The sequence below is a fragment of the Eutrigla gurnardus genome, assembly GCF_963514095.1.
Source record: "Eutrigla gurnardus genome assembly, chromosome: 18".
In the NCBI taxonomy this organism is placed as follows: domain Eukaryota; kingdom Metazoa; phylum Chordata; class Actinopteri; order Perciformes; family Triglidae; genus Eutrigla; species Eutrigla gurnardus.
Window position 1 is genome coordinate 12717411 of NC_139929.1, and position 14294 is coordinate 12731704.

General features: G+C 41.7%; 2 protein-coding genes across 3 annotated transcripts; one reads left to right on the forward strand and one right to left on the reverse strand.

The window, feature by feature from the left end:
* Positions 1–553: 553 nt before the first annotated feature.
* tm9sf1 (transmembrane 9 superfamily member 1) lies at positions 554–7892 on the reverse strand. Of its 2 annotated transcripts, none has more exons than XM_084034360.1 (9): positions 7430–7892; positions 6257–6468; positions 5469–5600; positions 5140–5262; positions 4619–4977; positions 3738–3892; positions 3320–3505; positions 1921–2194; positions 554–1692 (listed from the first exon to the last, which is right to left on the reverse strand). In XM_084034360.1, the coding sequence occupies exons 2-9, from the start codon at positions 6461–6463 to the stop codon at positions 1299–1301; spliced, it is 1830 nt and encodes a 609-aa protein (XP_083890486.1). In that variant the 5' UTR covers positions 6464–6468; positions 7430–7892; the 3' UTR covers positions 554–1298. The 2 variants fall into 2 exon arrangements, with proteins under 2 accessions (XP_083890486.1, XP_083890485.1); XM_084034359.1 differs by having other exon boundaries at positions 6257–6471.
* Positions 7893–8111: 219 nt separating this feature from the next.
* On the forward strand, positions 8112–13175 carry fen1 (flap structure-specific endonuclease 1). The gene is made up of 12 exons (XM_084034361.1): positions 8112–8163; positions 9016–9122; positions 9686–9788; positions 9923–10025; positions 10438–10501; positions 10697–10806; positions 11177–11313; positions 11634–11700; positions 11907–12038; positions 12134–12285; positions 12469–12583; positions 12823–13175. The coding sequence occupies exons 2-12, from the start codon at positions 9041–9043 to the stop codon at positions 12898–12900; spliced, it is 1143 nt and encodes a 380-aa protein (XP_083890487.1). The 5' UTR covers positions 8112–8163; positions 9016–9040; the 3' UTR covers positions 12901–13175.
* The last annotated feature ends 1119 nt before the right edge of the window (positions 13176–14294 follow it).

Here is a 14294-nt window from a genome sequence, read left to right on the forward strand (position 1 = left end):
TGAGCCGAAGTACTGATTCAGATCTGATGTGCACACATTTCATTTTTCTAAAAATACAGGTTCTCTGTAAAACTGTTTGACCTTTGAGTGTTTTCTGAAAGCATGGCAATATGGTTGACATTCATGCATTATTCGAATTTGTGATTAAATAGTGCATGTCATGCGAAGGTTCAGTTGGTGGCTAGAAGTGGAAATTCTTTGAATGCAGGACGAGCGGGGCAGCGCATCGAACAGTGTAAAATCATGCCCAAAAACGGGACTAGATTCTATTACAGGTGGGAGAAATAATCTAATCTATGATGCTTTGTTGAACAATTCTATAATTTATTATTTTTTTGGCAATCTTTCCACATTTTAGGTAGCAAATCAACTATATCACACAAATAGGAATTAGGTTTTGAAACATTTAAGGAGAAATTGACATTATATTGCATCGAGAATTGATCAATAATCGAATTGTCGAGTGACTATTAGACTGTACAGACCACTAGACTGTACTGTAGATTCACCCTAAAACAAATCCAAGGAAAAATAAAGAGCCAGCCAAAAAATCTCAGTTTGCTGATATTGTATTAAAAAGCACTTTATTGAAAAGACTATATTTACATCAGAACCAAAATCAATCAATGGTGACCATAGAATACAATAACTATTGCTCCCATCAACATTTTGCAACATCTCTTCAATCTATTCATTCCTTTTATTCACTACAGGGCCATGTGGCGCTCGACATGGCCAGTGCAAAACATACTTTTTGTATTCTATTATAATAGGCTGCCACAGTTGTGTGTGTGGGAATATAATTGCAAGTAAGTAACATTTGCATTGCTGCATAATTATACAAAACTACAGTATGAGTCGGCTGTCTTGGTGGCTAAATGGTGTAATGTGGGAGATAATGATTAGATCCTCCCAGGCCTCGACAGACCATGAAGTAGGAACCAGAGCAGACGATGCCACACTACATCATACAGCCGTTACATACATTCTATCGTTTATCTCATACATTCTACCCCATTCGCTCCTTATATGACACAATCATCCCTTTTTACAGAAGTATCCCATTTTATCCTAAATACATGAACTTTCTGTCCAACAAACTATCCTTTATTACAGCAATGAAAGCTCAAGTTCAGTCTTGTCAAATCAAGGTAAAGGCCCCTGTGTCTCCTCCCTGATTGGAGGTGAGTGTTTGTGTGTGTTTTATATGATGGAGAGAAGGAGGATCATGAGGATTGTCCATGTGTGCTATGAGGAAGTGTTTGTTGCTGTGCGTCTTGTCGATGCACATTTCTCGTCTAGTCCATCTTGAGGCTACGGTAGATGTAGCGAATAAACGCCAGTGAGGCCCAGAAGGACACGCTGCCCAGCATCAGCGAGAAGACCATCGCCGTGAGCAGAGAGTAACCGAAGAACTCGGTGCTCTGCACCAGTCCGCTCATGGAGGACCGGTTCCGGTAGTAGAAGACAGAGTAGACGAAGATGAAGAGTCCCGTGGAGCCGGTGCTCAGGACGCTCCGCCACCACCACCGGTAGTCCTCGCCAGACAGCAGGAAGTAGGTGAGGGCGACAGAGATGCAGGCACCCACTGAGAGGAGGATGGCGAAGACGCACAGCAGGATGCCATAGAGGGTGTAGTGCTCTCTGCCCCAAACCGTGGCAAAGATGTAGTACAGCTCCACGGAGATGGCACTGAGGGAGGACATTTATAGAGAGGAGGAATGAGTGCGTAGAAAATTAATTTAAATAGGCTGAATAGGCTCAATCTAATTTTGAATATGGACATATTCTTATACATAAATTGTGATTCAGAGAGAAGCTTTTTACTTTAATTTTGTATATTCACTTCTCCGTTTTATGACTATGGAGAGGAGTGACTTGATGTCATTAAATTCACCTTTTGATTGACACACATCTCACCTGAATGGCAGGAAGCCGCCGATGGCCATGTGCACGGCCGTGTGCTTGTACCAGGGCTGTGTAGGGATCTGCCGGGCGATGTTTCGAGTGCGGCAAGGCGCCTGGAAGTTTCCGGCGCGGTTCTTTCCCACGATGCCGCCGATGACGGTAAGAGGGAAGCCCACCAGCACCCAGGCACCCAGAATGAGGAGCACGGTGGTGGCCGGCAGAGCCTGAGTGGAGCCGCTCCACCAGTGGATCGAGTTCACAACACTCCACGTCAGGAACAGAGGAGCTGTGGGAATGAAGGTCACTTCTTAACAAAAATGTGCCTCAGAGTATTGTTAAAATTGTCAGGGTTTTTAATGATAAAAATATAATTAATTAATAAGACCAAGTTTTATGTGCCAGAGGGCATTTTTTCCCCACATACCAAGGAAGTATCATTTTAAAATGACTAACTATTACTAAAATGATTAGCTTTCAGTCACAAGAGAAAAATAAAACTTGTAAAAGCATCACTATGTCAAATATTTACTGTAGTTAAACAACCTTGTCCTCTTTGTGTTCTATGTATTGGCATCAATTCTGTTAGAAGAATCTTGTTTTTGTTTTTTTCTTTTGTCCTAAATTAAATCATCTGCAGACCATACATGTTGGAGAAAATGTGGAGCAAATTATGGGTCAAATCACACGCACATTTGGATCTGCCCAAAGACAAAACTGCTTTGGGGGAATATTTGGAGAATCATGCAGCAGATCCTTGTGCAGCCGATCCCATTGACATTTGTGCCATTTTATTAGAGCACTCTGGCTGATAGAATGACAGGAAATGACAAATACCTTCTGAAAATATTTAAAGCAGCAGCCAAAAAAAAAGCTACCACTTATAATTGGCTACAGGCCGACCCACATATAGTAAAGAACTGGCTTGAAATCATGAAAGAGATTCATGAGCTGGAAATATTGACTTCCATAAGACTGAGAAATTATTCATACAATGCCAGATAGACAAAGAGGATATAAATTGTTTGGAATAAGGAACATGCATGGTTGCCTGACAATATTATTAGTTTCTGACCCCTAAAATGTGTCAAAACAAAGTGAATGTCAGTTGAAAAATAACACTCCTTAAAAGAACATAAATTTGATCTAGAGACACAGTCTCAAAGGCAATAGCTCAATTAAAATTCATCAGTGTCAATTTGCCATCATTTTTTCCACCAAAAAAAGAGAAATGGGTATAAAAGCATCAAGCTATTGACAGAGAGGAAATTATCTCCTTACATTAAGGACAAATTGAGTTTCCATAAACTGTGAAGACACTAATAAGTAAATGAACACGTTCAAATGATTATGTAACTCACTCTGCTCTTACAACCAGTGTAAGGTGATCCCAAACCATTCTCATCGGACTCACCGGAGAAGAGCGACGAGGTGAGGATGATGTTCCACACCCAGCGCTGGCCGTTGATCTGTGTGTAGAAGCTGCATGACACGTAGCCCGACACACAGCTGGTGAGAGCGTACAGGACGATAGCTGCAGAGTTGATGGCACCATGGCGGTGCACGTTGAACATCCCCAGTAACGCCATGAAGATGATTCCTGTCGCAATGAGAAAAGAACAGAGGGATCACACTCCTGCATCTGCAGTCTGTAACATATGACCTGCACGTATCTGCCAATATCAGGTTTCTAGTTGTTATGTCGCTCTGCTGGCCAGTGCAAAGACTGACTACGGGTCAGTGCTGCTCAACAGTCCCTGATACTGTTTTCAAAGTTAGTAGACCTGTGTGTGTGTGTGTGTTTGTGTGTGTATTTGAGAATGCATGCTTACCTGTGGCAAGGGTAAGGAACTGAGCTCCCACCCCCAGCACAGCACACAACAGGCTTTTGTACGGGGGAAACCTGAAGACATCAGTGTGTATGATCTTCCAGCCGTTGTCTCCCTGGTCCAGATCATCACAGCCACCCTCTTCCTCCACATTGTACCTGCAGGTGAAGGGGAAATGCTTTCTTATAACACCTCATACACCCTGTAGGATACCTACACACATGCAAGAACAAAGCTCTATACCTGCACTCAGACGTATGGATGATTCACAGAATTATGACCAACAGAGATTATAGAAGTTTTAAAAGCCAAAATGTATGAATTAAAGTTTTTAAACCTTTTAAATGGAAGTTGGAAATAGCAAATATTTTCCACTATTTACTTCCTGATAGCGGCTAAAAACATTTTTTTAATAATTGACCAATTTGTTTAATATCTTTTGAACTAATCAATTAATTGTTTACTCTATAAAGGGCTGTGGCTCCGGTAGAACATGTCGTCCTCCAATCAGAAGATTGGCGGCTCAAATTCCTCCAGTCTGCATGCCAAAGATACTCCAGTCTGCATGCCTTGGACAAGATACTGAACCAACTGCCATCGGCGTGTGAATGTGTATGAATGAGTTAGCTCCTGATGTGCAGGCAGCTCCTCTGCCATCAGTGTATGAATGTGTGTGTGAACGGGTAAAAGTGACAGTGAGCCTTCAATTTGCTCGTTATGGTGGACAAGCAGAAAAATAGCAGCTTTTACAACCTTTATGTTTTTTCTCAAACATTTCATGGTTTGTACCTGTGTGTTGAATTCAGCATTAAGTATAGACGTTCATATTTAAGTTTCCCATCCACTGGCCCTGAGATAACCACTGGAGCCCTTCCCCAACTAACCTGGCAAAGTCATTCTTAAGGACCCGCATGAGGATGATGATGACGAAGCCCAGCAGCAGCACCACCAGCACCAGTGAGTTAATAATGGAGAGCCAGTGGATCTCCAGCGTTTTGGGGAAGAACGAGTAGTCTCGGAGGCGCTCAGCTCTCCGGGAATGAGGCAGAGGGGACTCGAACCAGCGCACACTGTACGTGTGGGTGACTGTCAGGCTGCCTCCACCAACCCCGACTCCACCCACTGCTGCACCAGCCCCCTCCTCCAGGGGGACCGGTTTGACGTCTTTTACTGAAACATTGGCGAAGATCACCGAGTCGCCGTTGTACTCGATGTTGAAGTCGAGGTGAGTCCACAAACCCACCTGTTGGAGATGAGAGAAGGAGACGGGGAGAGCGACACAGACCCAACAAAGAGGGACACAAAAGACGAGGAGGAAGAAAGACATGAAGAATAACAGAGAGTGAGGATGAGCTGAAACAGGAACTCATATCCCACAAACCCTCAGAAGCAGAAATGGGTTCACCTTGTGGCTGTGAGGCAGGAAGCCGCTCTCCTCTATGTATCCCACAAACCCCCAGATAGGAATGTCATCCAAGACAAATTCAAAGTAGAACAGCTCCTCGATGGCTTCACGAAGGTCATCGACCTGACACAAACAAAAATATCCACAACTACATTACAATAGAAGCATATTTAAGAATAATTACAATGAATGAATGAACAATGATTTGCTTAATCATTTACAAACAGTTTAAACCAACTATGTGCCCAGAGTATTGAAGTTTGACCCAAGCGGACTGGTAGAACACAAAGTGTAAAGTTTAAACTATCCTGGTTCGTGTAAATAAATACCTGTTTCTCTGAAAGAGTGAGCTTGCACAGAGTTTTTTTCTCCACGTTCTCTTTGAATCGGATGTAATATAACGACTCTGCCATCCTGTCACCATCCAACACCTCTCCCAGACTCAGGGACTTGTGGTGCACCTGAAGAAAGTGTTACAATATGAATAACAAGGTGTAAAAAGGCAGCACAAAGCATTACTTTTCAAAGCAGCACATACAGCTATGAGGTAGTTATAGGAGAAAAACTGAAAACTGAAATGCGGCTGGCTGTGATCGCACTTCCATCACTGCATGCTTGGTGTTGAAGTACCAAACACCACAATGGTGGGGAATAAGTCACTGCTATTTTAAATGTGGGTCTCACTGCTTACAAAGCAACCATAATTCCAGTAATGACATTTCTTTGAAGCCATTGATCATGGATTAATAAACCTTAAACAAAGGGAAAATATCTCAACAGCTAACAAAATAAATTGCAAATAGGTGAATGAATGAATAAATAACACCAAGTGTCTCTGTATTACTTATGAGTTTTATACTGTAACATAAATACATATTTTCCCAGTAAAAGGTACATTTTTTTTCATTCACTAAATATTAAAATAGGGTCATAGATTTTGCAACACTCTCTTTAGTGAAGTTACAAAATCAAGTGTCATGTTATGACAATATTTACATTCTAAAACCGCAATTTGACAAGAAATGTTGAGACATATGGGTCTACATTTAGAACGGCACAATAATCTCCAGTTCCTTTTTAGACTTCAGTAGCCCATTAAAACAGAACAAGGACTGACCTTCTCCGGCCTGCAGACAGGCAGGGTGTAGTAGTGATATGTCTCCTGGGGGTTATGATAAGGGCCCACTTTGTTGACATAGAGAGTCACGTTGTCCCCCTGCTTGTAGCCCACTGCCCAGCCTGAGAACAAGCACAGGATCAAGACGCAGTGCAGGCCCATCGTCCTCTGGCAGCCACCTGGCAGGTGTCCTATTCCACACTGCATAACCCCTGCTGCAAAGATGGACAGTTCATCAGTTCACGAGGGACAGCAGGTGTGATTTAAACCACACTGTCTGTCATGTGACTTACAGTTTCCCTTTTCATTTCAAGACAAGGCATTAGGTAACGTTGATATACCACCAGATATGTGATGGTTTATGTGTCTGCTGGAGAATGTGTTGCAACATCACTCCCCCAACGTTTTTACAAGGACAGCAAAAGAAAAATGAGAAACACACAGACAGAACTGAGAGACTGCGTAACCACAATGAGTTACCATGTATTTCATCACTTGTCTCAGTCAGACTACAAGGGTCTCCTGAGAATTCCTGAGTGGGATTTTGCTTATCAATTTCAGAACTTATCGGAAACACATTTTTTTACACAGCACACTGTTCTTCTCACACTAATATGGATTCAGTTGGTTTCTGGTGCTGTGATGAGTTTCAGCAACAACAACGATAAATAGGGGGGGAGGTCTCTCAATAATCTTCTGCCTCTTCAGAGTAGCATCATACTTGCAGGTCAGGACATCCTGAACTTTTAAATGCCAGGAGAGCCATTTAAAAAAGCCAATCTGATGAGAGTTTATCCTCCACGTTTTTAGACCAGATTTAACACAGTATTATATTAGATGAACAAATAACTGCAGCAGCAGCAACTGATGACTACAGCCAAAGCAGTCCTGCTTTTATAAACTGATATCTAGTGAATAAAGTAATAGCTAAATTGATTATTCCCTACAGCACTAAGACGAAGAGCAAGGTCAACTACTAAAAAGCAGGGCAACTCCTATTTGTTTAATGCATTGAATACATATAACGATTGGCTCGCCGATTCATGTAAAACAAACTACTTATCTACATCACCATTGCTTTATTCTAAAGAGGCGTGTTGCATTTTCATTTTCCGGTCCGACTCACGAAGACAGCGAATGGCTACAGGAGAGAAGTTAGGACATCTGCGCTACCTGAACCGCTGCTGTGTCCCCTCTGCTTTAACGCTGATAGATCCAACAAAACCTGTCTGTCTGTATTCCTCGGACTCCAGGCCCCGACAGTCTCCTCTCTGCTCCGGTATGCACCGACGCCGGAGCTCAATGTGAAGATTTACGGCTAAACATCTTGGAAATCCTCGACGGACTGCACCAGCGCATTATACGTCCACTGCGAGCATATCCGGGTACACCAAGTACTTTTATTGACACGCGAGACAGTGTAGAAGAGAGGTCCGACTCCACGTCACCTTAAAAAATAGAAATAACGTCGTCTCGGTTGAGTTTTCCGGAGTGGGCGGAGGAACATAAACACACCTCCGACGTTACCGGTTATTCGCAGCCGGTACACTTTCCTTCTCGCCAGCCATTTTAAGTTAACATGTTATCTTTTGTGCTTAAACGCAACAAAACCCAACATTTAGCAGCTAAACCCGTTGAAGCCCGTCCCTAAACGACTCTATTATTTTGCTGTATTTACCGGATTTCCTTTAACCCGAGGAACCAATCGAATACCCTTCCAGTACTTCCTCTTCGGAACTCAGGCCCGTTTAATCAAACCGGCACCACCGATGCGCAGTTCTTCAGCTTATCTGACGACGCCGCGCTCGATGATTGATAGGCGATGTCTGCCATTTGATTTCCCGCGAAAGAGACGTAATTCCTCGCGCCCGAGACGACAGCGCGGAGTGGAGTGTAACGGATAACTGGTGAGTTGAACCCAGTAAAACACTTTAAACCAATTAAACGTGCAACGTATAGCGGCTGAAGTGGTTGCTCTCCGCTAATAGCATGCAGGGTATGAATACATGTGACATATTCTTTTATTTTTATCCCTCTAATTGCAGCTTTGCCTAGCTCTGTGCGGCAATGCGATTTGCCAGGACACGTTCTGTCCTGGCAAATCGCAGGACAGAACGTACCAACTAATGTGTACGTCTTTCACTGTAAATATAACGAGCTTACATTACGTTTAGCTGTTAGCCGTCTTTGATTCGGTAGGCATCCATCTAAGCAGCACGTAAACAAAATGCTCACTTTTAGATCCGGGTCGTTTATTACAACGTTGGAGGACCTCAAATCTTACGATGCATTCACGTGGCATCGGGATTATGGTAAATACGGGTTGCCGACTCGTAAAACGACGGCACATCAAACTACGAGTTGGGAAACTCGGATTTAAATTTGTTACCCGAGTTGGGGTGACCAGAAACGTTCAACATGGCGAAGAAGAGGTCAGATAAAGTAATGGATGGAACGTAATTCTTTATTTTGAATAGTGCAACCACGTATGAGCCATTGCTTGTGTACTTAATTGTAATCTGTGTTAATGTATCTATCCATAGTTCTATCCATAATAAACCGTACGTCCATCATTTTTCAATTCCTCCCGATGACAAAGCACTTGAACATGACATTCCCATAACTCAGCCTTCACAAGTGGGAAGGAGGATCTTCAGACTAGCAGCCGAAGCCAGCATTATGTGCTACTCATTGTCTCCCATAGGAAGTGTGTTCATCCTGACAACAAAATGAATAAAGATGATGTCATTGTTTTTCAGCTTCTGGTGATTTCAACTGAACACGATGGGAATACACGGATTGACTAAGCTGATTGCTGACCAGGCCCCTGGTGCCATCAAGGAGCAAGACATCAAGAACTACTTCGGTAACTGTTACAGGTCAATTTCACTACAGCTGGTGATGATGGGGCCTGCATTAGACATGACACTGAGATCTGGTGAATGTTTAATGATCTCCCTCTGTGTTAGATGATACGGGAATACAGCAAAGAGGGAGTAGTAATCAAAGTAAAGCATAATCACTTCAGGAAATTAATAGTGGTGTGTACTAATAGTTTCAAGTTGATGGTTCAAAACTATATTTTCTTTCTTGAATTAACAAAACAAGGGCAATTTATCGTTCGGTGATTCTATTTTAAAAGTGTAACACGTGCAGCTCCAGCTGTGTCAGATGGAAACATTTATACAATGAGTTCCATTAAGATGACACAATGCCTCTATTGTCTAATGCAGGCCACTCTGAAGAATTAACATTACTTTGCCTTTGAATTGCCTTGTTGTTAAAAGGTTCTATACACATAAACTTGCCGTATAGCACAGCAAATAAAGTAGATGGCATTAAGTTGTGACATGTGATGCCATTGTTTTCATAAATAATTTCATGAATGTATTCGTTTTTCATATGAATTAATTTTCCGGACTTTTACAGGCAGGAAAATTGCTATAGATGCCTCCATGTGTATCTACCAGTTCCTGATTGCTGTGCGACAAGATGGGAACGTTCTGCAGAATGAGGATGGCGAGACAACGAGGTGCATCCCCTACAATACACGCACTTTAACATTCAGACTGTGAAGTCATAGAAGGAGACACAGTGGGTCTTCTGAGATTAGGAAGCTGAAGTCTGGGCACAAGGCTGAAATATCTCCACCACTCTTTTTCTCAGCCACCTCATGGGAATGTTCTACCGGACAATCCGCATGCTGGAGTACGGCATCAAACCTGTGTACGTGTTTGATGGCAAGCCCCCGCAGCTCAAGTCATCAGAGGTTAGTATGGGCTCTGCTTTCTTCTGGTGCTTTTCTCCGCACATTCCCTTTTTGTGGAAGTGGCAGTCAGATTGTTCATCTCTAATTATTTTCCTTGATGTGTGATATTGCTGCTTTTTTTGGGGTTGCGATTCACCTGTAATCTGTAATCCCATGTATATCAATGAATGTGGACAGAACTGTGAAATTATGAGTTTTCAGTTTCTGAAAGTGACATCCATGTTCAACCGCAACATTCGTCTGTATCCTGTTGTTTTAAACTTGCCTATTTGTGTGAATCATCTATTTGACAATAGAAAGAGGCAGCATGAAAATGTTACAGACTCTTTGCTCTCACCCTCCTATTGAAATAATGAGTCAGGTTTGCAGCTTTTTGTAAGTGACATCATCGTTCTCCTCTTGTCGCCCCCAGCTGGAGAAGAGAGGGGAGAGGAGGGCAGAAGCTGAGAAGCTGCTCGCTAAAGCTCAGGAAATGGGTACAGTCGATGCTTTTTTACACTTAATTGAGCTGTGTTTTTATGTAGGACCCGACAATATCCACATATTAGCAAGGTTGTGATCAGTCTTGGTATTTTCTATATACTATGCTGTATTTAAATGGTAGAGATTGTAAAAGCATTTTACTTTGGTCGTGTCTTAAATGTGTGTAAAAATGGTTTGTCTCAACTCAGGGGAACAAGAAAATATTGATAAATTCAGCAAGCGTCTGGTAAAAGTCACCAAGCAGCATAATGATGAGTGCAAGAAGCTGTTGACCCTGATGGGAGTGCCCTACGTTGAGGTAAGAGCAACTCTCACTTTGCAACTCTTGCTGGTTTTAAGAATATTTCCAAATTTGTATTAACAGTGATTCTTTCCCATGGTGATGTTTTCTCCGTATTCTTACATTTGAATAATTATTTTTTTCATTGTCTGAATAAGCTTTAAGGGCCATGAAAGACGCATATGACACAAAACTTAAACTGCAAAACTTTTTTTTTTTTTTAAATTGCAGAAATAAGGATCAGACATTTTCATTAAATTCCCATTTGCAAAAAGAAGCATATTTTTTTTGTTTTTTTCCTTTCCCCATGTCAAAGAAATAATTTGCCACAGGACAGTTCTTGGTGAGTTATTGTGTGAAATGTAATTTGATGTGTTTTGTGTTGTAGGCTCCATGTGAGGCAGAGGCCAGCTGCGCGGCTCTGGTTAAATCAGGGAAGGTGTTTGCCACGGCAACAGAGGACATGGATGGACTGACCTTTGGGACAAATGTCCTGCTCAGACACCTCACCGCCAGTGAAGCAAAGTAATGCTGTCATTCATTTCTACTGTTAGGCTCCAGAGCAGAGATGTTTGGGAATAGAGATGGCTTGATGTTTTGGTTCTGGTGCAACCTTCATGCAATGTGTTGTTTTGAGTGTAAAGTGGGACCAAAATACTTCTTACTTACTATCACATTTCACATTTTGGGATGTCCTACCAGCTCTAAATAATTAGCACGCAATCCTGTATTGTTTGTTTCACCCAGAGTCATTAAGAACCTAAACATACATTATGTCCATCTTGTTTTTACTCTCAAATAATTATTTATATTTAAGGCATTTATCGTGGATTTATTTGTTTTAGGAAACTTCCTATCCAAGAGTTCCAATTCAGTCGCATCCTGCAGGACATCGGCCTGACCAATGAACAGGTAACGTTCTTTCTGACTTTGAGAAAGATGCTGCAGGTTATATAATCATCATTTTTCATCTGGGGTCAGAACTACATCCTCTCTGCTCTTATCGTGCAGATAGTGGACACTGCATACTCTCATGCAACTGCAAATGTCACACTGTTGTCCTCTGGAACTGTAAACACAGGTGGACCAGGTAGTAATAGTTCTTTCTTGTATTCTAGTTCATAGACCTGTGTATTCTTCTGGGCTGTGACTACTGTGGCACCATCAAGGGAATTGGACCCAAGAGAGCCATCGACCTGATCAGACAACACGGCAACATTGAGGAGATCCTGGAAAACATTGACTCCAGCGTAAGTTGATGCGTGCCGCGACCCACAAGTTCAGGCAGTTAAACGAAGGAGTTTGGTTCTGATTCTTTGTTTGCATCTTGCTTGCCTTCGTGCAGAAGCACCCCGCTCCTGAGGACTGGCTGTACAAAGAGGCCAGACATTTGTTTTTGAATGCAGAAGTGGTGGATTGCTCCACAGTGGATTTAAAGTGGAGTGAGCCGGATGAGGAGGCACTGATCCAGTTCATGTGTGAGGAGAAACAGTTCAGGTGAACCAGCAGCAGACTCATTTCAGCACATTCGATTCATCGTCTTGGCTTGCTTATTAAGTTTTCTTGCATTGATGATCAGTGGTTGTTGCTATGGCATGTCTAGTTGGTTATTATTACTAGAATAGTCATTCTGCATACGTTTTTATTAATTGATTGTTTGATTTGTCTATGTGTGTGCAGTGAGGACAGGATGCGTAACGGCTGTAAGAAGATTTTGAAGAGCCGACAGGGCAGCACACAGGGACGACTGGACTCTTTCTTCTCTGTCACTGGATCTCTGTCCTCCAAACGGAAGGTACGTTTAGAACAACTACAGTGCAGCAACGTGTTTCCAAAATGATGGGGTGATTGTACTTAATTATTAATCCATCACTTAAAGCAGTATTTCATGTGCAGGACCCCAAATCTTTATCTAATCCTCTTTTTTTTTTTAACTGTAAAGAGTAAACAAATGTGTTCAGAAGCAAGTTTCTGTTGTACATGTTCTATTATTTTCTGACTTTTTGACTAATTTGTGATCTTCCTTTACCGTAGGAGCCTGAGCTCAAAGGATCAGCAAAAAAGAAGCAGAAGACTGGAGCCACGCCAGGCAAATTTAGGAAGGGGAAATAGACTGTACACAGCTCTCCTTGACTCCTTTGGGAAGTCATTAATGGAATGAAAAACATCTCTTAACTAAAGAGTACAAAAACGAACATAGAGCTCCAAGTGAGGCAGGAGGAGGCTGCAACATGATGAAGAGGTTGTGTGTGATGATTAGTTCAGCTCCCAACTCTGCACGTACAAGACCAAACATGATTTTGTTGGTGTTTAAAAAAAAACATGTTTGAGGGTTTTATCAAAGTGTGTTTTCTGTTATTGAATAAAAGTAATGAAGACGTTTTGTAGAGCTTCGCGTTATCAGCCTTTTGATTTGTTAACTGATGTGCCCTTGAGCAGACAGGACTGTCATCTCTTTGGCAACTCTCCTCCTGTACCACAAACAGACTCAACTTAACTGCACCACAGCGTCCCTGCAGGTTCACGACGTGCAGCACCGTGTCACTCAAAGCACCAGTTCACTTCTTCTGTACAAGCAACAGTATAGTTAAAAGAATAAATAATGTACATGAATTAAATAAGAGCATATCCTTCTGTAAGCCTGGACTTTTATATTTCCATGGACTTTATATGATTAAAAAAGTTCTCAACCAGTTAATATCTAATTACAGTGGAAAGCATATGTTTCCCCACAGAGCATTTTATATTTGGGTTACATACACTGTCAACTAAATAGAAATACCCTGAATATAAGTTATTGTTTGCACTCACGGCAACTCGCATAACAAGATCAAAACCTGTTTTTGAAATAAAGAAATGTTAATCAGCAGTGTGATGAGAGCGCCTCTAGAGGACATCAAATTCACTACAGGACAACTCAAAAGTAATCATCATGGCCACTAGGCTGCTTTCCCACTGTGTTTTTGTGTTTGTACGTCTCTAAATGTGACGAGAGACTTTAGTTTTATCCGTTTCTTAAGAACCAATCTGCAGAAGAGAAGTGGTGCAGGGTGAAGTAATGTACAAACCACCAAGTTAATGCTGAGAGCTTTGAAGTTCACACGGGAAGTTGGTTTGTCGCCTTGCAGTGTTCTCAATAGGGCATACAACTTTCTGCAATAAGATATAATTATTGGTTAATACAATTTTAATTTCAAGGTACAAGTGATGTGTATCCTATGTTTGTTTGGAAATTACATACTTTTTACATTATTGTGAATCTTCCAATTTGTAGGATTGGAAATTGTCACCTGGACATCAGTTTATATTTGAAGGCAACATTTGAAGGTTTGGGATGTTTTAGGATTTCCCATTAAGCAGAAGGTAACTACAATCTAAAATGTAATTATACTTACTTAAATCACATTAGTGTACTTTACTAATTTCTCACTATCCTGTTGATTTAACTCATGAAATGTGAGTAAGTACTCATTTTTCCTTAAAGAGCTGTAATACTAGATTAATCT